The following is a 25,559-nucleotide window of genomic DNA, read 5'->3' on the forward strand; positions in this document are numbered from 1 at the left end:
ACACTCCTGTGTAATTGTTTCTGTGTTAAGTGCAACACCCAAAGTGTAGCATTCAACTCTGTGCCAGTTTGGAAACTTGTGGTGGATTTATGCCGCTTCAACTGCAAAATTGGATTTAATGAAATTTAATGTGCACTTTTAAAGAATGGGAATAATCTCTGCAACCATTTTGCCTCATATATTGTAGTTGCAGTGTTATTTGATTATTTAGGTGAAAGCACTTATAAAGTTATTTATTTCCACTCTAATGAATATAAATTAAAAATTTTTTTTTTTTTTGGAAAATATTACACCAACATTATTGACTTCGTCCATTAGCATCAACTTTATTGTAAAGTGTAATTTTATAACATCATGTTAAAACTGATTTTTTTTTTTAATGCCTGTTTTCTTTTGTTCAAAGCTCAGTCAGTACTTTGATGTGGATTGTGAACCCATTTTAACCACCAGAGGGCGATCTTTCTTGCAGTTCCTGCAGAACTAACAACAAAAATGTAGTTTTGAACCACATTTGATTCTGTGACGGTAACGTGGCTGCAGAGGGTGACGTTATTTGCTGGATCAGTGTTCATGTTCATATTTTCTCCATACAAGACAGACAGATCCTTTATGGTCAGGGAAAAGTTGGAAGCATGCACTTGTGCTGAGGGTCACTACATTATAGAATCACCCTGGCTTCTGGATGGCAACCACCTGGGCAGACAACCGGTCCATTCCCACCTATTTAAAGTAGCCATATATATGCCCCTCCCAGGTGGAATGTGGGTGCCCCCTTGACCTTCTCCAGTTGCTGAGATTCTCAATACTGAGGCACCTGCAAGCTGGATCGTATCCAGACAAACACACCGCATGGCCAAAGTGTCAAACTGACATTCCATGAGAATGCGAGTAGTACCCCTCACTGGATTCTCCCAAAGTAACCATTTGTTTGTCAGAATGCCATTCCATGGGTACCTAAGGATCCTGGGAGTACCAAAGACATCTAGTTGTTGCCTTAGTGCCCTGGTGTCACTACCAGACTGAACTGGAACCACCAGGAGCCTTACGACTCAGATATTCTCTGTCCTTCAACGGTACCGAGACAGGCAGACACCTCTACCCAGATATCTCTTCCCTCGAGTCCCATATCTCAAAGGACAAGATCACAGAGCCATGGACGTCACTGCAGATAAAAGTTCATCTTTCAACATATTCAAAACTTTTACAATGAAGAGATTCACATCTAATGGCAAAGTCCTGGAAGTCACCAGGAATCTTCATCACCCCAGCAGGAGGACCAGCCTTACACAGCTACTCAAAGTGGCCAGCCCAATGGGACACTGCAGCGGAGACATTTGTCAAAAACGAACAGACACCTGCCACAAACATGACAGGACAAAGCAACACAGTGCTTTGATTCCTTTGTAATCCCAGATTCTTCTCAGAAACATCTCATCTACCCTCAGCTTCTCATACAACCTGGAATTTCCACTCAGCCATGCACGATGACGACTCTGGATACTATGAGAGCCCAATCTCAATACTCTCCCTTCAAGTTACTCTAATAATCCCTGGCAGCTTTCAAGGAAAGTAAAATATTGCTCATAATCATGCTCCCAAAAGGGTCACAATAAAGCTCAAATTTGATACATTCCCATTCACATAATAAAACACAGAAGTAAGAACTGATTATTGCGGTAACTGTTTATTCTAAATCAGACCACAGTTAATTTTTACAGCTCAATGACTGAATAAAATATTGTTCGGAGCACTATCATAATTAAGTGCACATGAGTACATTTTTCTACTGAGAAAAACACCAACAACAAAAACCAAAACACTGACTATACTTAAGATACACATGTGGAATATATGTTGATGGAAAACTTGATGGAATGTCAATAGTGTGCAAAAACTGTCCTGATGAAGACTAACACTTTATTGTTTACAGATAAGCAAAAGGTTTCCATGCACACATTTTGGTATAGAAAGTTACTGTGCAAAATTAGTAGCATTTACGACATCGAGAACTTATCAATGTGATAGAAACGTCACTAACTTGATGACAGATGAGTGCTTGCACAGGCAAAATGGTCAGTCGGTTCACAGGCACTGCAATGAGATTATACATTCTAAATCTTTGTGTATTGCCTTGGGACAGACTTCAAGTTTGCATAACATATTAAAGAATTTTAGTGTCACTACCAGCAATCAAAAGTGAAATGCATGTAACCAGACAAATAAATAAACCTGACCTTTATGCTAAATTGGCTTTAGAAGCTGTGCATTTGACTGTTCTTGTCCAAGTGGCCACTAACCGAAGACAAGAAAAGAAATAAATGAATATATTTTCAATTTAATCATATTTGCACTTTCAAAGACTGCTAGTAGTTTGCAAGTAATCCACATATCCACCCTCAAAGACAATTACAGTACGTAAAACCTATAAAATAATTTAAAAGAAAATGCAGGAATGAACATCAGTAATGAGTTCATTACAGGGCCTTTTTACTTGGCTATCTTAGTTTTTCAGTCAAGCCTGAGATAAAAAGAAAGAAAAAAAAAAAAACCCCAAAGGGCAGCAGCATAGCTTATGATGACATCTGACCCGGCTAAACTCCACAGCGTAGTACACATGCAGAGTAAACGGGTAGGAAGATACTTGGTGAGGAAAATGTTATTAGTGGACATACACCTGGATCAGGGGATGCTGCCAAGGCCAAGAGCGTCTTTCTCTGCAGATATCGACTTGACTAACTCCTCCACCCAGTGGACCTCTGAGGCTACCTGCTCAGCCAGGACCTCATAACGATTTTCCAAGCGCCCAAACTTGCGTTTCAATGCATTGGCAGCCAGCATGGTGGCTCGGGCATCCTCCTGACTCTGCTTACGCTGGGCTTGGGTGCGCTGCAGCTCTTGGCGGATGTGGCTCAGGTCACAGGAGATGCTCTGGTTCTCCTCCTTGTACCAGCCTTCCTTCTCCTCATATATGGAGAGAAGCGCTGCCACATCCTCCTGGCAGGAGCGCTGGTTTCGCTCCAGCTCCTTCAGACCTTCCTCTGCTGCAGAGATTTCCTCCAACACTTGGGAGAACCGTTCAAAGTTGACATAAGTGTTGTTGGGTGGCATGCTGGAGTGGGACTTGATGGTATACTCCTTCAAGCGAGTGGTCTTCAGGCGGCGGCGCTCAGGCCTGTGGTTGCTATCCTCCTGGCGCACGTTTCGCCTCTTAATAACCTGATGAGGGAAGCGTAAACTTTATTCCTTTCCTTTCTCTTGGAAGCTTATTTCAACAAATGTGAATTTTACAGTACATCGTTACCCACCTTAATCCATGGGTGCTCCAGGCTGTCATCAATCGTCATTCTCTTCCTACAATAATAAGCAAAACGTTCATGTGTCTACATCATGAGGACAGATGAATCTAGGAAAATAAACCTGAAAATATCCCTACTTGGGATCCTTAACCAAAAGACGGCGTATGAAGTCCTTCGCCAGCTCGCTGGTGTTGCTGAAATACTCCTCATCAAAGTCATAGTTGACAGCTGAGATGTTTGTCAGAGTCTCCTGCTTGGTCTCACCCAGAAATGGAGAGGCACCACTCAGCCTAACATAAATAAGAGATCTGTCTTAACGTTTGGGGAAGTGACTCGGTTTATCCAAATGATGTCATAATCAGAAACAGAACTCACAGAATGTATGTGATTACGCCGATGCTCCTGCAAACAAGAAGGACGAGACGTGAATCAGGAATCTGACACACACACAATGAACAGTAGAGTTTGGGTGGGGTGGTGGGGGCACATTTTGACCTCTTACCACATGTCCGCCTCTAGTCCCAGTGGTTCGTAGTTGACTATTTCAGGTGCTAGAAAGAGCACAAGAAGGAACATGTAATTCAAACAGGAAGTGGACGTCTGAAACACACCATCATCTACAAAAAACATACTTGCCATCACGGGCGCATGCTATATAAAGAGATTTTGGTTTGCAAATTGGGAAACTGGCTCTCACCTACAAACTCTGGTGTTCCAAAGATGTTCTTAAACTCATTTCCTGCCTTAATCTGATGAGCAATCCCAAAATCAATCAACTTGATCCTGGGGTTTGGGACATTCTTATCCAGCAGCATGATATTCTCAGGCTGAAGCAAAACACAAGATAGTATTACTATACAGAGCAGGAAGGAACACTTCCATTCAACACACAAAGAAAATGCACACAGCCCAAGTGCTTTCTCGTGAGTGTGGTTTGTCGTTCAACCGGTGTATACCTCATGCTATACAGTCAATGTCCATAAGTATTCGGACAGCAACAATTTCCCCGGTTTCGCTTCTGTACATAAGCACAATGTCGATGAAACAAATGAGATGTGCTTCTAGTGCAGACGTTCAGCTTCATTCAAGGCATTTAACAAAAAATATTAAATTAACATTATAGAATTAGACAACTTCATACATAGGCCTTCCATTTTCAGAGCCCATAATTAACTGAACAAACTAACAAATATAAATTACACACATTTTAGTTGTTTCACTTCAACTCCATCATGCTGGTACGCAGGAAAACATTACAAAAATAGTGTCACTGTCCAAATTTTTATGGACCTGACTGCAGTTGTGGGTACTACTACTTAAGAGAGATACAGTACTATGCAAATATATGCAGCAATAAACACGCAGTGTTTGTTTTTCATTAGTTTATTAACTGGTAATTTGCTTAATTTTAAAACTCCTGTTAGAATTTTTTTTTTTTAAGTTTAATAATTTTCTACTGCTTATCAGAGTAAGCAACAATTCTGAGGTTTATATATTTTTTAATTAATCAATTAAATTAATGAATTATCTTAAATCACATTTTTTAAAACAAATAAATTGAATAATTTCTTAGCTCATAATAAATGCACCAAAAACTTCTCACCGTACTTTGTAATTTAAACATTTTGTATGACAAATATATATCTTAGAATATTATATGATATTGAAACAAAAATATGTTAGGTTGTCCCGTTTTTCCTGCATGTTCTCAGTATGTGTCCACATGCAGCTGGGCAGCCTTCAGTGCCTGGAATCCATTCTTACTTTATAGATGTGAAACTTATCTGCCAGAAACATCAAGTCCAACATAAATTCCCGCTAACAGAGTGCTGACCTTGAGGTCAAAGTGAGCAATGCGTTTGGAATGGAGGTAATGAACACCATCCAAGATCTGCTTGAGGAACTGCGTGGCTTCCTCCTCCGTCAGAGATTCCTTCTCAGCCAGGAAGTCGAACAGCTCTCCGCCTGATACTAGCTCCAGGATCAGGATCACATCGGTTTTGTTTTCAAAGATGTCGTGTAAGGTGATGATGTTGCTGTGCTGGATCTCCCTCAAGATGTTGACCTCTCGCTCAATTTCTTCGCGACTCACGCCTCGCCGACTGGAAGACAGACGGCGCTTCTTGATGAACTTGGCCGCATACTCTGCACCTGTACGCTTCTCCTTGCACTTACGAACAATAGCAAACTGTCCGCTGCAGGGAGGAGACAGCAAAATAAGAATAAAGTTCTGTAAAAGCTGATAATGATTCATTACACAAACAGAAAATTAAAAGTGTGCACTTCTGATGAGTATTGATCTGGGAGGGAGTTTTTATACTCTTGATTTTACATATTTTATGTTTAGTCACCATATTTGGTCACTATTCTTGGGGACGTTACAGGAACAAATTCTATTAAACTATTTATCAATATTCACAAATAAATACAGAGCTAAAACTATGATGTTTTAATGCTGAGCCAATGTGGCTAAATGATGTATTTTCTCTTCAGTAACAATTCTGTTCTTATGTTCAGAGTATGAGTCACAGTTTTTCCCCCTGTAGTTTGGGAGGTCTTGTGACTTGTATACTCCTGGCACTATATTAGGTACACCTGTTCATTTGCTTTGTTAAGACAAATAGTTAATCACCCAATCACATGGCAGCAACTCAAGTTCAAACTGAGCATCAGAATGGCATCAGAGTGACTCTGAACGTGGCGTGGTTGTTGGTGCCAGATGGGCTGGTCTGAGTGTTTCAGAAACTGCTGATTTTCATGCACAACCACATCTAGGGTTTCCAGAGATTTGGCGTTCACAGGATGCTGCCAGCCAAGTAACGTCCCTGCTTATTTCAGTAAGACAATGCCAAGCCACATTCTGCACGTTTTGCAACAGCGTGGCTTCATAGTAAAAGAGTGAAGGTACTAGACTGGCCTGCCTGCAGTCCAGACCCGTCGCCCATTGAAAATGTGTGGTGCATTATGAAGCGCAAAATATGACAACAAAGACCACGGACTGTTGAACAAATTAAGTCATACATCAAGCAAGAATGGGAAAGAATTCCACCTACAAAGCTTCAACAATTAGTGTCCTCAGTTCCCAAATGCTTACTGAGTGTTGTTAGAAGGAAAGGTGATGTAACACAGTGGTAAACATACCACTGTCCCAGCTTTTTTGAAACGTGTTGCAGGCATCCATTTGAAAATGAGCAAATATTTGCACAAAAATTCAGCTTGGCAAATTGTGAGATATAAACGTTTTAGGTTTATGGCGCCTGTTAGTGTCCAAATTGAGCTGATAATACAGAAAAAAGGTGCGACTTATTTTCCAGAAAATATGGTAGTTTGCTTGAGTTACAGAACATATCTAAATTATACAAATTAACAACCAAATTCACATACCAAAGTTTTCATCAAAGATATGTAACTAGACAGTTACCTCAGTAACTGCACAGTAAATGAAAGAGGCTCTTGTGGCTAAAAGCAGCCAAATTCATTTAGCCACAAGGCATTTCTTTTAGCTCGGGGGTTAATAGGTAGCGTGAGGCCAGAAAACACATAGCACTATTATAGTATTATAGGCTTTGTAATTTTCATCTTAATATACTTGGTAATTTGTATTTTTTTAAAGTGCTATATATATTTATTGTTATTATTATTATTACAAAACACAAATGTTTATGATACAAGTGTCTATCTAGATATTGTTGTATTTGCCGTGCTACAAGTTAGTACATTTCCAGGCAATGATGTCATCCATTCCATGTCTGGAGACAAGTACAGGAGAGAAAATCAGCCACTTATTCATAGGCCGGTGATCTGCAGGGATCATTTCTCACAAAAAGAGGTTTTGTTGGTCTTTGGGAGGTTAAGAAAAAAAAATTATTGGGTATGAGAGAATACCCAGCATTGCAGCTTGACAGCTGCTCTGACTTGCTTAAGTTATTACAATGATTTGGTGGCCAGATTACGAACGCTATGAGACTCTTATGATGGAATGTTTCATTATTTTTGACCTTTCATGAAATAAATGTAACACTAGTGGAATAAATAGTAATAGTTATCTGCCATAATGGACCAACAACAACAGTATGTGCAACACAGTACATGCATATACTGTAAAAGTTACAGAAAAAAATAAAATAAATATAAGTACTGTTTTATCACAAAAGAAGTAGACTAAACAACAAGTAGCTAAATGTGGTTCATAGAAGACTTCTGACTCTAGGGACATAATTCATAATTCATTTTATTGTGTAAAATATTTGTATACATGATTGCATATAATGACACATAAATCATAACATTCAGTAAAAACAACTATCAATCAAAATCAGGCGACATTCGTTATACTAAAATACAGATCATAATTTGCTTTAAAAATATCTGTACTAAGAATAATACATCATAACAAATCATAACATTCAATAAAAACAGCTATCAACAATCAAAATCAAAATCTGGTGGCATTCGTTATACTATAATACAAATCATAATTTGCTTTAAAAATATCTGTACTTGGGGATAAGACCACTTCAGGTGGCAAACTATTCCAGATCTTTACTGCTCGGTTACTAAAGAATTCTTTCCTCACATTTAATCTAGGTCTATTAACTTCCAAGCACCATTTATGCCCTCTAAGGCCAGTATATCTTCTCAATTCAAAAAATACCGTGGGGTCAACATTCTCAAAACCATGCAAAATTTTGTATATTTCAATCAAATCACCTCGAGTTCATCTGTCTTCAAGACTTGTGAGACCAAGTTGCAAGAGCCTATCCTCGTAAGGCAAATTTTTAAATTCTGGAACCAACTTAGTGGCCCTTCTCTGTACTTTCTCTAAAATATTTTTGTCTTTCTGCAAATATGGTGACCATGCCTGCACACAATATTCAAGGTGAGGACAAACAAATGTTTTGTATAAAAGAAGAAAAGAGTCCTTGTCAATAAACAAAAAGGCCCTTTTTATCATCCCAAGAATTCTATTGGCCTTAGCTGCCGAAAGAGCAATGTGGCGGGAAAAGGATAAGTCCTTGGAAATCAACACTCCTAGGTCTCTTTCTTCTGAAACCACTTGTAATTGTTTTTCATTCATAAAATAATCGTAACATGGATTTTTTTCTACCAATATGGAGAACTTTGCATTTTCCTTCATTAAACCCAAGTAACCATTCTTCAGACCAAGCCATGAGACTATGTCTGACTGGAGGTCTTCCACATCAGTTAAGGAAAGGATGGGGTGATACACCTTCGTGTCATCGGCGAAAATTTTACAATTTGACTTTATTGTGCACGGCAAATCATTGATAAAAAGCAAAAACAATATCGGCCCTATAACTGATCCCTGGATGACACCACTGGTGACCTTCATCCAAGAGGACTTCACACCATTCATGCAAACTCTGTTCCCTATCACTTAAAAAAATCTTCTATCCAATTACAAAGTCTTCCTTCTATACCGTACTTTCGCAATTTATAAATAAGTCTGGCACTCGGCACCGAGTCAAATGCTTTGCGAACATCGAGATACAGGGCATCAAAGGGTAAGCCCTCGTCATACATTTGCGTCCATTCCTCAAGAGTAACAAGTAAATTAGTGAGACATGATCTGCCCCTTCGAAAACCATGCTGATCGTTCAAGAGCACTTTTTCTATAAAGATTACAAGCTTGTCTTGAATTATTTTTTCACATAATTTACAAACCTGTGATGTCAGACTCACAGGCCTGTAATTACCTGCTATGGTCTTTTCAACCTTCTTGAAAATTGGGGTCACATTGGCCCTCTTCCAAGTGCCAGGAAGTCTACATTGGTCAAAAGATTGTCTAAGAATGCAAAATAAGGGTAAATAAATGGCCTCAGCCGACTCTTTAAGAACTCAAGGATGTATTTCGTCCGGACCCATTGACTTATTAGCATTCATCTGAAGCAACAACTTTTTCACATCTTCAGGTGAAAAAAAAATGTCATCTAAAACACGATGTTTAACAATTTGACCATAAAAATTAAAGGGATCACATACTGTTTCGCCATAAATACATTTCATAAAATCATTAAACCAGATCAAGCTTTTATCTTCTTCATTCACAAAAACTGACTGGAAAAAATGATTTCACTCCACAGCAATTTCAACATCATCATCAGTAATCATGCCATTTTCATTTTTCAATTTATCGATAGTAAACCTGCTTTTAGTCCTATTATTTACACACATATAAAAAGCCTTGGGGTTCTTTTTGGCCCTTTTACAGAGATTTTTTTCAAACTCTCTTTTTGCTACCATGGTTTTTTTATTGGCAGCATTTGTGGCCTTAACATACTCCTGATATCTAGCGTAAGATTTCGTTTCCTGATATCTTTTAAAGGAAAAATATTTCTTTCTGATAGCCCTTTTAACTGAAACATTTAACCAGGGTGGATTGATCTTGCCACCACTAGTTATTTTTACTAAAGGTACACATTCCTTAACAGCAGTATTAATTTGCCTATGAAAGTACTCCCATGCAACATTTATGTCATTTGTAAATACACAAGACCAATCAACATTTTTTAATAAATTACAGAGTTTTTCGTAATCTGCTCGATTATAATCATACCTAAATAACTCACGAGTACATGAATAATTGACCTTAATATTAAAGACCCAGGTTAATACGCTGTGATCAGCATTACCAATAGGACATCCAACCTTAACATGCTCTACTGCAACCGGCGAGGAAGAAGAAATGACTAAGTCTAAACAACTTGGGGAATCAGTCCCTCTCTGTCTAGTAGGCTCTAGCACATTCTGACATTAAAAACAAATCACAAATTTTATCAAAAAATTTCTGTGCAAATGAGTTTTCACCTTCATTTACAAGGCTATTCTGCCAGTCTATACTTGGCAGATTAAAATTGCCATTTATCAACAGCTTACCTTTACAAATTCTACTTGCAATATCAAATTGTTCTAACAGACTCATATTATATTCATTACTTGCATCTCCTTTCCTATTAACAACACCAAGTAGACTGTCATGGTAACCATCAAATCAAATCAATTTTATTTATATAGCGCCAAATCACAACAAACAGTTGCCCCAAGGTGCTTTATATTGTAAGGCAAAGCCATACAATAATTACGGAAAAACCCCAACGGTCAAAACGACCCCCTGTGAGCAAGCACTTGGCGACAGTGGGAAGGAAAAACTCCCTTTTAACAGGAAGAAACCTCCAGCAGAACCAGGCTCAGGGAGGGGCAGTCTTCTGCTGGGACTGGTTGGGGCTGAGGGAGAGAATCAGGAAAAAGACATGCTGTGGAGGGGAGCAGAGATCAATCACTAATGATTAAATGCAGAGTGGTGCATACAGAGCAAAAAGAGAAACACTCAGTGCATCATGGGAACCCCCCAGCAGTCTAAGTCTATAGCAGCATAACTAAGGGATGGTTCAGGGTCACCTGATCCAGCTCTAACTATAAGCTTTAGCAAAAAGGAAAGTTTTAAGCCTAATCTTAAAAGTAGAGAGGGTGTCTGTCTCCCTGATCTGAATTGGGAGCTGGTTCCAGAGGAGAGGAGCCTGAAAGCTGAAGGCTCTGCCTCCCATTCTACTCTTACAAACCCTAGGAACTACAAGTAAGCCTGCAGTCTGAGTGCGAAGCGCTCTATTGGGGTGATATGGTACTATGGAGGTCCCTAAGATAAGATGGGACCTGATTATTCAAAACCTTATAAGTAAGAAGAAGAATTTTAAATTCTATTCTAGAATTAACAGGAAGCCAATGAAGAGAAGCCAATATGGGTGAAATATGCTCTCTCCTTCTAGTCCCTGTCAGTACTCTAGCTGCAGCATTTTGAATTAACTGAAGGCTTTTCAGGGAACTTTTAGGACAACCTGATAATAATGAATTACAATAGTCCAGCCTAGAGGAAATAAATGCATGAATTAGTTTTTCAGCATCACTCTGAGACAAGACCTTTCTAATTTTAGAGATATTGCGCAAATGCAAAAAAGTCCTACATATTTGTTTAATATGCGCATTGAATGACATATCCTGATCAAAAATGACTCCAAGATTACTAGAGGTCAGGGTAATGCCATCCAGAGTACGGATCTGGTTAGACACCATGTTTCTAAGATTTGTGGGGCCAAGTACAATAACTTCAGTTTTATCTGAGTTTAAAAGCAGGAAATTAGAGGTCATCCATGCCTTTATGTCTGTAAGACAATCCTGCAGTTTAGCTAATTGGTGTGTGTCCTCTGGCTTCATGGATAGATAAAGCTGGGTATCATCTGCGTAACAATGAAAATTTAAGCAATGCTGTCTAATAATACTGCCTAAGGGAAGCATGTATAAAGTGAATAAAATTGGTCCTAGCACAGAACCTTGTGGAACTCCATAATTAACCTTAGTGTGTGAAGAAGATTCTCCATTTACATGAACAAATTGTAATCTATTAGATAAATATGATTCAAACCACCGCAGCCCAGTGCCTTTAATACCTACGGCATGCTCTAATCTCTGTAATAAAATTTTATGGTCAACAGTATCAAAAGCAGCACTGAGGTCTAACAGAACAAGCACAGAGATGAGTCCACTGTCCGAGGCCATAAGAAGATCATTTGTAACCTTCACTAATGCTGTTTCTGTACTATGATTAATTCTAAACCCTGACTGAAACTCTTCAAATAGACCATTCCTCTGCAGATGATCAGTTAGCTGTTTTACAACTACCCTTTCAAGAATTTTTGAGAGAAAAGGAAGGTTGGAGATTGGCCTATAATTAGCTAAGATAGCTGGGTCAAGTGATGGCTTTTTAAGTAATGGTTTAATTACTGCCACCTTAAAAGCCTGTGGTACATAGCCAACTAATAAAGATAGACTGATCATATTTAAGATCGAAGCATTAATTAATGGTAGGGCTTCCTTGAGCAGCCTGGTAGGAATCGGGTCTAATAGACATGTTGATGGTTTGGAGGAAGTAACTAATGAAAATAACTCAGAACAATCGGAGAGAAAGAGTCTAACCAAATACCGGCATCACTGAAAGCAGCCAAAGAGAACGATATGTATTTGGGATGGTTATTTTAACTCTAATAGTTAAAATTTTATTAGCAAAGAAAGTCATGAAGTCATTACTAGTTAAAGTTAAAGGAATACTCGGCTCAATAGAGCTCTGACTCTGTCAGCCTGGCTACAGTGCTGAAAAGAAACCTGGGGTTGTTCTTATTTTCTTCAATTAATGATGAGTAGTAAGATGTCCTAGCTTTACGGAGGGCTTTTTTATAGAGCAACAGACTTTTTCCAGGCTAAGTGAAGATCTTCTAAATTAGTGAGACGCCATTTCCTCTCCAACTTACAGGCTATCTGCTTTAAGCTGCCAGTTTGTGAGTTATACCACGGAGTCAGGCACTTCTGATTTAAGGCTCTCTTTTTCAGAGGAGCTACAGCATCCAAAGTTGTCCTCAATGAGGATATAAAACTATTGACGAGCTAATCTATCTCACTCACAGAGTTTAGGTAGCTACTCTGCCCTGTGTTGGTATATGGCATTGGAGAACATAAAGAAGGAATCATATCCTTAAACCTAGTTACAGCGCTTTCTGAAAGACTTCTACTGTAATGCAACTTATTCCCCACTGCTGGGTAATCCATCAGAGTAAATGTAAATGTTATTAAGAAATGATCAGACAGAAGGAGGTTTTCAGGGAATACTGTTAAGTCTTCAATTTCCATACCATAAGTTAAAACAAGATCTAAGGTATGATTAAAGTGGTGGGTGGACTCATTTACATTTTGAGCAAAGCAAATCGAGTCTAACAATAGATTAAATGCAGTGTTGAGGCTGTCATTCTCAGCATCTGTGTGGATGTTAAAAATCACCCACTATAATTATCTTATCTGAGCTAAGCACTAAGTCAGACAAAAAGTCCGAAAATTCACAGAGAAACTCACAATGACGACCAGGAGGACAATAGATAACAACAAATAAAACTGGTTTTTGGGACTTCCAATTTGGATGGACAAGACTAAGAGTCAAGCTTTCAAATGAATTAAAGCTCTGTCTGGGTTTTTGATTAATTAATAAGCTGGAGTAGAAGATTGCTGCTAATCCTCCGCCTCGGCCCGTGCTACGAGCGTTCTGGCAGTTAGTGTGACTCGGGGGTGTTGACTCATTTAAAGTAACATATTCATCCTGCTGTAACCAGATTTCTGTAAGGCAGAATAAATCAATATGTTGATCAATTATTATATCATTTACTAACAGGGACTTAGAAGAGAGAGATCTAAAGTTTAATAGACCACATTTAACTGTTTTAGTCTGTGGTGCAGTTGAAGGTGCTATATTATTTTTTCTTTTTGAATTTTTATGCTTAAATAGATTTTTGCTGGTTATTGGTGGTCTGGGAGCAGGCACCGTCTCTACGGGGATGGCAGGGGGAGAGAAGCTGTAGAGGTGTGTAAGACTACAACTCTGCTTCCTGGTCCCAACCCTGGATAGTCACGGTTTGGAGGATTTAAGAAAATTGGCCAGATTTCTAGAAATGAGAGCTGCTCCATCCAAAGTGGGATGGATGCCGTCTCTCCTAACAAGACCAGGTTTTCCCCAGAAGCTTTGCCAATTATCTATGAAGCCCACCTTGTTTTTTGGACACCACTCAGACAGCCAGCAATTCAGGGAGAACATGCGGCTAAACATCACTCTTCATCCAAACCCACAAGGTGTCTTTTAAATTCATATCATTCAAAACACTACATAATTCAATATCTATATGGTCTCTCACCATTAGTATAACACCACCTCTAACTTCAATTGTATCTTTACGTAAAAGTTTAAAACCAGGAATACTTAAAAGACAATCCGGTATATCAGATTTTAACCAAGTTTCAGTTCCAAAGATAATATCCGGCATCTCCTCACTCACACGGAATCTGAACTCATCAATTTTACTCAAAATACTCTCAAAATTAGCAGCCATACATCTAACCGTGTTAGATGCATGGCTATCACAATCTGAGCTAATTGCAGCTGAAGCCCCGACAACCCCTGATTGTAATGTCACAACAGGGTCAAGATGTGTGGCTGCTTCCTATGCATGCATGTTTGCTTGTTCTCTTCGTTAGTAACAACCCTAAAGTTCCGTATGGTGAGGTTCTGTTCTCCATTTTGTTTCCTTTGTTTCAATTCATCGCGCGCTCTTCTGTCCTTGTCCCTCTGTAACTGAGTAAGGTTAGGGTTCACGAAAACACTCTTGTGCCAGTCAGTTGATGAGCGTCAGAGAGACTTTGGGCTCGCCAAAAACTGTCGCCTTACATCAGCATTGCGAAACCTCACACAGACAGGGCGGGGTTTGCCGTCATTCCTGATCGCTCCCAAGCGGAAGACGCCATCAATATCCTCAGGAGATAAATGAATGCCAGCGTTTCCCTCCCAAATTGATACCAGCTTGATAACATCAGCCTCTTTCCTTTCTTGGCCAGTAGTACCTCTCATCTCCCCCTCACAGTCTTCCCTCTCTTGAACAGGTTCAGGCAGACCATGCATGATGACATTCAATTTCCTTTTCTTAATTTCAGCTTCTTCCTTGAAGAGGTCTTGCACAACCTCCTTCACTACAGCTCTGACATCTCTGTTACTTTCCAATACAGATAATCTCTGTTTAATTTCAGATAATTCACTGGCAAACTGAATTATGCTTTTGTCACATCTTATACAGAACCATCTAATTACCCCAAGGAGGTCACTGTCTTCTAGGGCTCTGTACTTGGCTCTGTCAATATTGCAACATGGCTTCAAGTGGTACCATGTGAAGCATGCTTCACATTGCATGCTACAAGTATCATCCTTTACCAGTTTTCCACATTCCCCACAATGTTCACCGCTGTTATCTGCTGCGTTATTATTGCCGATGGTCTTAGTGCCCGTTCCATCTCCTGTCGCTACATTCATGTTGGTCGTAGCTATGTTGCTGGGGACGCCATTTTGCCCACAAAGACGCTCATAAAAACACACACCTTCATTCAACTGGCGGTTCTTGCCTCTCTTGCAACGCATACAACGCATACTTGTGATGCAGTTTGTACAGAGATACCATGTGTTATCTGTCTGCTTTTCTCCCTCATTATCAAAAGAAACACAGTGTCCTCTCTGCTTGTACAGCAGCAATGCAAAGGCACACTGAAAGAAAATGACATCATCCTTTTGCTGCATTACTGCAGGAAAAAAAAAAAAAACACACAAGGTAGAAAGTCCGGGTTTAATCTAATAAAAATTAATGATTCATTCAAAGTTGTAGTGCAGTACAAGCACAGATTTCAAGTTTATGTTCTCTTCAAGTCTTAAATTTAGACTGTTTCGAAATCCAGCAAGAACAGACTGCAGGTCTTTGCAACAGAATGCATTTAAAGTGCATCTGTGATCATGGCCGATCATGTTTTCCTGCTCAGCTTTGCAGACTGACACAAAAATGTTGTTCTTCTGTCTCTCTGCAGGATTGGCTGAAAATTTATGAACAGATTTTTGTGAAAATTTGTGCAAATGTCAAAATTTGAATGCAAATCCAGGACTTAACTAAAACCTAACATTGTTAGAGAGAGGAAGTTTTTATACAATAATTTGAAACCAATCAAAAGCCAATGCACATATCGCAATTAAATAAATAAATAAGAAGATAAAGTGGACAGGCAGGTAAGGCATGCAGTAATGAAGCCTGTTTACCCCCAAAATGTGAATCAGCTGCAAATCTTGACTACTGAAAAAAATCTCCTAAAACGTGAACGCAGGTCTCGCAAAACTTAAGTTGCAAAAGTCGAATTTCTTCACAATTTGGTGAAAGTGTTTGGCTGAGGAGCCAGTGGTGTGGACATCTCGCACCTCTCACTTTCATTGCACCAGGGGGCTTCACGCCACCCCTCGACTCACGTGCGCAACCTTGACACTTTCATTAGCCAAGTTTTGAGAGAAAATGCATCATCGACTATGAAATGATTATTTTATATAGCGTGGCGTCCAGAGGCACTAAGCGGTAAGCAATGGCACAACGAATTGCAGGGATCTTTCACGTTCCCATTAGTGGGTAAACAATCCGCAGCTGGTCTGCTCTGTGTAAGCATGATTCCATCAGATCTCAGAAGCTAAGCAGTGCAGGTCCTGGTCAGTACTTGGATGTGCGACCTCTTTGGAACACCAGCAGCTGTGTGTGTTTGTCCAGGTAAAACTGAAGTTGTGTCAGGAAGGGCATCTGGCGTAAAACCTGTGCAAAATGTCAATGCAGATCTGGCTGTATCCGCTGTGGTGACCCCGTACAATGCGGGAATGGCTGAACGAACAACAACAACATTAGTGGGTAAACAATTTAATGCTTGGTGAATTCTGCTTCATGATGATAGGAAGAGCCGACTCTGAAGGACCAAAAAGTGGCACTGCTATGAACGCTTAACCGCCACGATTGAGTTATCCCTGTGGTAACTTTTCTGACACCTCCTGCTTTAAAAACCAGAAAGTCTTTTGCCCTTCTGCTCCACGGGAGGTTTCTGTCCTCCCTGACACCCATGTTAACGTTTGACAGGTGTACCGCCCCCCCAGTCACACACACACCCCAGAGATAAGGTTTGTATCAAGATTTCCTGGAGTAATTGATCAGTAAACCAAAATCCGTAAACTACTTAAAGTGAAAGAAAATATATATTATGAATGATATTCACATTTTGCAACTTGTGTTTTGCAAGACCTGCATTCGCATTTTGTGAAATATTTTATTCATGGTTTGCGGATATTCATGGTTTGTGTAAATTTTCATTAATGGTTTGCAGAAAATTCACGATTTGCAACAGATTCACGTTTTGGGGGGCAACAAGCCTCCTTCCGATCCTCTGCCACAAAATGAAACTCATGAAAAGCATGTCACTGTCTTCAACAGAAAATAGTTTAGAGACATTAAAAGAAACAGTTTAACTTTATGGAAAAGTGTGACAAAAATGTAAAAGTAGTGTTTTGTGCATGCATACACAATATTTGGTTAGACTCATATGTAAATGAATATAAAATTTTAGGCAATATGAATTTTGACTACCATTAAAAAAAAAAATGGACCCAATTTCCTCCATTTTCAAATCAGGACAGAGATTGTGGCCAAAAATTGGCAATCGGGAAACCACACCTAGATTTTGTTCTCAGTTGATTCGACTGACTGTTCACCAAACACTACAAGAGAAAATATAAATCATAGTGAAGTCAGAGAAGAAATATCTGAATATTGTGAGGCCGAATTAGATTACAAATGCGACTGTATGTTTTCACTTTTGTCAGCAGGAGGAGCATCATGAAATCTCCCCAAAATGTCAAACATTACGTGAAGTTGTTGCAAGATGTACACGAGAAATATAATGATCCAAATACTTTTGTATGCCTCCCGGACAGTCAGTCAGTCGTTAATACTGTACCGTGTAAATCTGGATTACCACCAAAATGCAACACAAACAGAGAAAGAAACAAAAACATAGCCTCTGTAGCAGAAGGAATATGAGGACCCTCTAGTGATCTCTGCACCAAACAGACATGGTGGAGGATTCTTCCAAAGACCATAAGAAACCCTGTGGCACATACCTGCCCAACTCCTCGCCCATTTCGTAGTACAGCTCAATATCTTCTTGCCTGAAGCCAGCCATGGTGTGCACACTGAGATGGTGTGGAAGTAATGCCTCAAGTTCAGCTGGAGAGAAAAAGAAATGACACATATGAGTCCAAATTTGTGGATATGACACTGTAACGGACATGTTACGTTATCATGCATTTCACAGTTTTGTTATGTTCACAGTTTTCTAGTTGACGATGGTGAAAACTTTAATTTTTTCTCAGACCCCACTTTGGAGGGGTCTGCAAATGTCTCGAAAGGTGCCACTCGAGGGAGTGCATTTTGGGAATGCTTTGTTTTTTTTCTAATGGGTAGCATGTCATGCTAAGTGGCGGCTACAGATGGCTGTGTTTTGGTTGGCGTTGGCTACGGCTCACATTAGCCTGTTCTCACAGTTAATAGAGTGCACAAAGCCCAACGAGTCTATGAGCCTGCTGCCGGACTGCTACAATACTGTGCCTAAAACAACACAGTACTGAAAGGTCTCATCAGTGTAGGGCATTTTCATATCTACACAACCGCAATCCTAAGCATGCATCCTCCTTAAAAGGCCTGAATCGACACAGCTTTGCTGTTTGTGAGTGTCTGGCTGATGTCAGATCAGCTGCATACCAGTCCTACTGACATCACCTCCTTCCCTGGACCAGCTCTGAGTCCATTAAACACAATGGGAACTTCATGCTTCATTCTGTTTAATTTTTCTAAGAACTTAAATATCAGCTGGACTTATTTTAGAATACGAACACTGTTCCAAAAACAGTGTCTTATTTTAACATCTGACTGATGAGAACTATAACAAATTGTCTTCAGTGGCTGTGCCAGCACAGCACTAAGAGTTAATTAAAACCAGCATGTTTTGCTGGGACAAGGTTATTAACACAAATACAAGGAGAAACTCGTGTTACATTTACAACATACTTATTTCATCACAGCTAACTGCAGCAAAACCGTAAGAAATAAGAAATAACTGTGAGTACGAAGCTACTTAACTTTTAGCTGGCTACTAGCTAACCTACTATGTAAACAACGGAACTCACCAGTTGTGGGTCTTTTTTTATTAAGACAACAATACGATAAAATATACTAGTAAAAATAAATGGTAAAACTTATTTGAACTACAGTCAACAGCAGAACATTACACCGGATACTTACAACAAAGTGCTACGAGTGCTGCATTCTTCTCCAGAGTGACGCAGACCACCAAGTTACACAAAGTGAAATACCTGCTTTTTCAAAATAAAAGCAGAGAGGCAGCGGCCGCGTTATACTTAAATGTAGGTCGGCAGCATTATTATTTTACAACTTTTAAATACGCTGTATTATGCGTAGTAGGCTACAAAATGCAATTCTTTTATTTATTCATGTCATCATTCGTGTTATTATTTTCAGGAAATTTTTCATATATATATATATATATATATACTAAATAACAGGTTCATATACAATAAATATTGCAAATGCTGGGATACGCAATAATGGTGCAAAAGTAGTGCGACCTGTTAAAAATGTAAAACAATACACAATATGAGGGTGGAGGTGGGGGGGATTACTTAGGTTTACTGAGAGTTCTGGAGTCTTATTGCAGTGGAGAAGAAGCTTTTGCAGAGCCATGTTGAATGTTCTGATCCAAATGCCCCAATAACGTCTGCCTGAGAACAGAAGGGAGAACAGTCTGTGGTTGGGTTGTGTGGGGTCCGCAGTGATTTTTGTGGATTTTGACAGGTAGCAGCTGAGGTCAATGTCCTTGATGGGAGTGAGGTGAGTGCCATCGACCTTCTCAGCGGCTGTCACTGCTCTCTGCATTGCATTACCTTCAGTGTAAAGATCAATCAATCAATCAATCAATCAATTTTTTTATATAGCGCCAAATCACAACAAACAGTTGCCCCAAGGCGCTTTATATTGTAAGGTAAGGCCATACAATAATTATGTAAAACCCCAACGGTCAAAACGACCCCCTGTGAGCAAGCACTTGGCTACAGTGGGAAGGAAAAACTCCCTTTTAACAGGAAGAAACCTCCAGCAGAACCAGGCTCAGGGAGGGGCAGTCTTCTGCTGGGACTGGTTGGGGCTGAGGGAGAGAACCAGGAAAAAGACATGATGACTTTTTCATTTTCAGTATGCTTTTCTTTGTTCTTGCTTACTGAGCTTATTCAGCCCTATGTGCCTTCTTATGCCCCACAGTTTCGAGGTGCAGGATTACTTTGTGTCCCTAGGGTTAAGAAGAAGTAGGCCAGGTTTGTAGAATAATTTGGTAGATAATATCAGAAAGGGCCCAATAGCTGAAGAAGGCCAAGGGGATGCCCACGTTTCACATGGCTGCAGTAGAAAGTTGATTATTTTAGACGTGGGAATAGGCCATTCACCTGCTAGGGTGGTTGCCATCCAGGATTCAAGGGGATTCTGGGGCAGGGGCACTGCCAGGGATTTTAGGCCCCATGAAAAGAAATTTTAATGGGCCACCCCGTATTATTTTGACAGTATTATGATTGTATTATAATCAAAACTGTCAATCCTGTTATAATCAATCCTGTCAATCATGAGCCCCTAGAATCAATCAATCAATCAATCAACTTTTTTTTTATATAGCGCCAAATCACAACAAACAGTTGCCCCAAGGCGCTCCATATTGTAAGGCAAGGCCATACAATAATTATGAAAAACCCCAACGGTCAAAACGACCCCCTATGAGCAAGCACTTGGCCACAGTGGGAAGGAAAAACTCCCTTTTAACAGGAAGAAACCTCCAGCAGAACCAGGCTCAGGGAGGGGCAGTCTTCTGCTGAGACTGGTTGGGGCTGAGGGAAAGAACCAGGAAAAAGACATGCCGTGAAGGGGGGCAGAGATCGATCACTAATGATTAAATGCAGAGTGATGCATACGGAGCAAAAAGAGAAAGAAACAGTGCATCATGGGAACCCCCCCACAGTCTACGTCTAAAGCAGCATAACCAAGGGATGGTCCAGGGTCACCCGATCCAGCCCTAACTATAAGCCTTAGCGAAAAGGAAAGTTTTAAGCCTAATCTTAAAAGTAGAGAGGGTATCTGTCTCCCTGATCTGAATTGGGAGCTGGTTCCACAGGAGAGGAGCCTGAAAGCTGAAGGCTCTGCCTCCCATTCTACTCTTACAAACCCTAGGAACTACAAGTAAGCCCGCAGTCTGAGAGCGAAGCGCTCTAATGGGGTAATATGGTACTACGAGGTCCCTAAGATAAGATGGGACCTGATTATTCAAAACCTTATAAGTAAGAAGAAGAATTTTAAATTCTATTCTAGAATTAACAGGAAGCCAATGAAGAGAGGCCAACACGGGTGAGATATGCTCTCTCCTGCTAGTCCCCATCAGTACTCTAGCTGCAGCATTCTGAACCAACTGAAGGCTTTTTAGGGAACTTTTAGGACAACCTGATAATAATGAATTACAATAGTCCAGCCTAGAGGAAATAAATGCATGAATTAGTTTTTCAGCATCACTCTGAGACAAGACCTTTCTGATTTTAGAGATATTGCGTAAATGCAAAAAGGCAGTCCTACATATTTGTTTAATATGCGCTTTGAATGACATATCCTGATCAAAAATGACTCCAAGATTTCTCACAGTATTACTAGAGATCAGGGAAATGCCATCCAGAGTAACGATCTGGTTAGACACCATGCTTCTAAGATTTGTGGGGCCAAGTACAATAACTTCAGGTTTATCTGAGTTTAAAAGCAGGAAATTAGAGGTCATCCATGTCTTTATGTCTGTAAGACAATCCTGCAGTTTAGCTAATTGGTGTGTATCCTCTGGCTTCATGGATAGATAAAGCTGGGTATCATCTGCATAACAATGAAAATTTAAGCAATACCGTCTAATAATACTGCCTAAGGGAAGCATGTATAAAGTGAATAAAATTGGTCCTAGCACAGAACCTTGTGGAACTCCATAATTAACTTTAGTCTGTGAAGAAGATTCCCCATTTACATGAACAAACTGTAATCTATTAGACACATATGATTCAAACCACCGCAGCGCAGTGCCTTTAATACCTATGACATGCTCTAATCTCTGTAATAAAATTTTATGGTCAACAGTATCAAAAGCAGCACTGAGGTCCAACAGAACAAGCACAGAGATAAGTCCACTGTCCGAAGCCATAAGATCATTTGTAACCTTCACTAATGCTGTTTCTGTACTATGATGAATTCTAAAACCTGACTGAAACTCTTCAAATAGACCATTCCTCTGCAGGTGATCAGTTAGCTGTTTTACAACTACCCTCTCAAGAATCTTTGAGAGAAAAGGAAGGTTGGAGATTGGCCTATAATTAGCTAAGATAGCTGGGTCAAGTGATGGCTTTTTAAGTAATGGTTTAATTACTGCCACCTTAAAGGCCTGTGGTACATAACCAACTAACAAAGATAGATTGATCATATTTAAGATTGAAGCATTAAATAATGGTAGGACTTCCTTGAGCAGCCTGGCAGGAATGGGGTCTAATAAACATGTTGATGGTTTGGATGAAGTAACTAATGAAAATAACTCAGACAGAACAATCGGAGAGAAAGAGTCTAACCAAATACCGGCATCACTGAAAGCAGCCAAAGATAACGATACATCTTTGGGATGGTTATGAGTAATTTTTTCTCTAATAGTCAAAATTTTGTTAGCAAAGAAAGTCATGAAGTCATTACTAGTTAAAGTTAATGGAATACTCAGCTCAATAGAGCTCTGACTCTTTGTCAGCCTGGCTACAGTGCTGAAAAGAAACCTGGGGTTGTTCTTATTTTCTTCAATTAGTGATGAGTAGAAAGATGTCCTAGCTTTACGGAGGGCTTTTTTATAGAGCAACAAACTCTTTTTCCAGGCTAAGTGAAGATCTTCTAAATTAGTGAGACGCCATTTCCTCTCCAACTTACGGGTTATCTGCTTTAAGCTACGAGTTTGTGAGTTATACCACGGAGTCAGACACTTCTGATTTAAAGCTCTCTTTTTCAGAGGAGCTACAGCATCCAAAGTTGTCTTCAATGAGGATGTAAAACTATTGACGAGATACTCTAACTCCCTTACAGATTTTAGGTAGCTACTCTGCTCTGTGTTGGTATATGACATTAGAGAACATAAAGAAGGAATCATATCCTTAAACCTAGTTACAGCGCTTTCTGAAAGACTTCTAGTGTAATGAAACTTATTCCCCACTGCTGGGTAGTCCATCAGGGTAAATGTAAATGTTATTAAAAAATGATCAGACAGAAGGGAGTTTTTAGGGAATACTGTTAAGTCTTCTATTTCCATACCATAAGTCAGAACAAGATCTAAGATATGATTAAAGTGGTGGGTGGACTCATTTACTTTTTGAGCAAAGCCGATAGAGTCTAATAATAGATTAAATGCAGTGTTGAGGCTGTCATTCTCAGCATCTGTGTGGATGTTAAAATCGCCCACTATAATTATCTTATTTGAGCTAAGCACTAAGTCAGACAAAAGGTCTGAAAATTCACAGAGAAACTCACAGTAACGACAAGGTGGACGATAGATAATAACAAATAAAACTGGTTTTTGGGACTTCCAATTTGGATGGACAAGACTAAGAGACAAGCTTTCAAATGAATTAAAGCTCTGTCTAGGTTTTTGATTAATTAATAAGATGGAATGGAAGATTGCTGCTAATCCTCCTCCTCGGCCCGTACTACGAGCATTCTGACAGTTAGTGTGACTCGGGGGTGTTGACTCATTTAAACTAACATATTCATCCTGCTGTAACCAGGTTTCTGTAAGGCAGAATAAATCAATACGTTGATCAATTATTATATCATTTACCAACAGGGACTTAGAACAGAGAGACCTAATGTTTAATAGACCACATTTAACTGTTTTAGTCTGTGGTGCAATTGAAGGTGCTATATTATTTTTTCTTTTTGAATTTTTATGCTTAAATAGATTTTTGCTGGTTATTGGTAGTCTGGGAGCAGGCACCGTCTCTACGGGGATGGGGTAATGAGGGGATGGCAGGGGGAGAGAAGCTGCAGAGAGGTGTGTAAGACTACAACTCTGCCTCCTGGTCCCAACGCTAGACAGTCACGGTTTGGAGGATCCAAGAAAATTGGCCAGATTTCTAGAAATGAGAGCTGCTCCATCCAAAGTGGGATGGATGCCGTCTCTCCTAACAAGACCAGGTTTTCCCCAGAAGCTTTGCCAATTATCTATGATGCCCACCTCATTTTTTGGACACCACTCAGACAGCCAGCAATTCAAGGAGAACATGCGGCTAAACATGTCACTCCCGGTCTGATTGGGGAGGGGCCCAGAGAAAACTACAGAGTCCGACATTGTTTTTGCAAAGTTACACACCGATTTAATGTTAATTTTAGTGACCTCCGATTGGCGTAACCGAGTGTCATTACTGCCGACGTGAATTACAATCTTACCAAATTTACGCTTAGCCTTAGCCAGCAATTTCAAATGTCCTTCGATGTCGCCTGCTCTGGCCCCCGGAAGACAATTGACAATGGCTGCTGGTGTCGCTAACTTCACATTTCTCAAAACAGAGTCGCCAATAACCAGAGTTTGATCCTCGGCGAGTGTATCGTCGAGTGGGGAAAAACGGTTAGAGATGTGAACGGGTTGGCGGTGTACACGGGGCTTCTGTTTAGGGCTACGCTTCCTCCTCACAGTCACCCAGTCGGCCTGCTTTCCCGACTGCCCGGGATCTGCCAGGGGGGAACTAACGGCGTCTAAGCTACCTTGGTCCGCACCGACTACAGGGGCCTGGCTAGCTGTAGAATTTTCCACGGTGCGGAGCCGAGTCTCCAATTCGCTCAGCCTGGCCTCCAAAGCTACGAATAAGCTGCACTTATTACAAGTACCATTACTGCTAAAGGAGGCCGAGGAATAACTAAACATTTCACACCCAGAGCAGAAAAGTGCGGGAGAGACAGGAGAAGCCGCCATGCTAAATCGGCTAAGAGCTAGTAGCTACGCTAAGCTAGCGGATTCCTAAAAACACACAAAGGAGAATCCTTCTCCTTATTCTCCCCTTTTCGGCACCCCTGCTCCGGGGTGTTGTGGATGTGCCAACACAACACATGTTCCTAGACTTGAATGGCTTGCCAGTCTTAGAACATATTTATTTTCTGTTGTTGACATGTACTTTATGGTTTTACCAAAATGTTATTTACATTTGTTTCTTTACATGGCGTGTTTGTACTTGGTGTGTTTTTGATGTTTTACTATGAAGAACACTTGACTGAAAGCACAATATAAATTAAGTAATTATTATTATTATTATTATTATTGTTATTTAGGAATTGTGTCTTCTCTTATTCTGAAAGTAACATTGCTTCAATCCCGGTGTTAACTTGACGACTTGATGCAGGTAAAAATCTGGCAGAAGGACGGACAGATGGAATGACGTCATTGCCAAGCGAATCACTCTGCTGCAGTGCATGAATGAAGAACAAGATAAGCACGCCACAGATGCAACAGGCAAAGATAAAATGGAGGGAATCCAAGCCTGACGTCCCTCAGAGTGTCTGAAAGCCACCAAAGCAAAAAGACTGGGCCTCAAATTTGAAGGATGTACTGTTATTGAAAAATAATTAAGTCACTTTGTCTCTCTTGCTCCTGTTAGGGGATGTCACAAAATCATCTGTCTCCATCTCATTGTTCTCTGCATCTTCTTCTGCTACA

At 40.0% G+C, this 25,559-nt stretch overlaps 1 protein-coding gene across 2 annotated transcripts; it reads right to left on the minus strand.

The window, feature by feature from the left end:
* Positions 1-1,672: 1,672 nt before the first annotated feature.
* Positions 1,673-19,090, minus strand: dapk3 (death-associated protein kinase 3). 2 transcript variants are annotated; one of them, XM_034183381.1, is made up of 9 exons: positions 19,043-19,090; positions 17,863-17,968; positions 5,131-5,491; positions 3,994-4,123; positions 3,799-3,847; positions 3,672-3,698; positions 3,434-3,586; positions 3,306-3,351; positions 1,673-3,216 (listed from the first exon to the last, which is right to left on the minus strand). In XM_034183381.1, exons 2-9 carry the CDS (start codon positions 17,922-17,924, stop codon positions 2,680-2,682), a joined length of 1,365 nt encoding a protein of 454 aa, XP_034039272.1. In that variant the 5' UTR covers positions 17,925-17,968; positions 19,043-19,090; the 3' UTR covers positions 1,673-2,679. The 2 variants fall into 2 exon arrangements, with proteins under 2 accessions (XP_034039272.1, XP_034039273.1); XM_034183382.1 differs by having other exon boundaries at positions 18,928-19,062.
* Positions 19,091-25,559: the final 6,469 nt, after the last annotated feature.

This window comes from Thalassophryne amazonica, chromosome 12 (assembly GCF_902500255.1).
Source record: "Thalassophryne amazonica chromosome 12, fThaAma1.1, whole genome shotgun sequence".
Classification (NCBI taxonomy): domain Eukaryota; kingdom Metazoa; phylum Chordata; class Actinopteri; order Batrachoidiformes; family Batrachoididae; genus Thalassophryne; species Thalassophryne amazonica.

Coding starts and splice junctions, on each gene's coding strand:
- dapk3 (XM_034183381.1), bottom strand. CDS start 17,924: ATGGCTGGCTTCAGGCAAGAAGATATTGAGCTGTACTACGAAATGGGC. Junction 3,699..3,798: donor GGACTAGAGGCGGACATGTG/GTAAGAGGTCAA, acceptor TCTTGTTTGCAG/GAGCATCGGCGTAATCACAT. Junction 3,352..3,433: donor CTTTTGGTTAAGGATCCCAA/GTAGGGATATTT, acceptor TTATTATTGTAG/GAAGAGAATGACGATTGATG.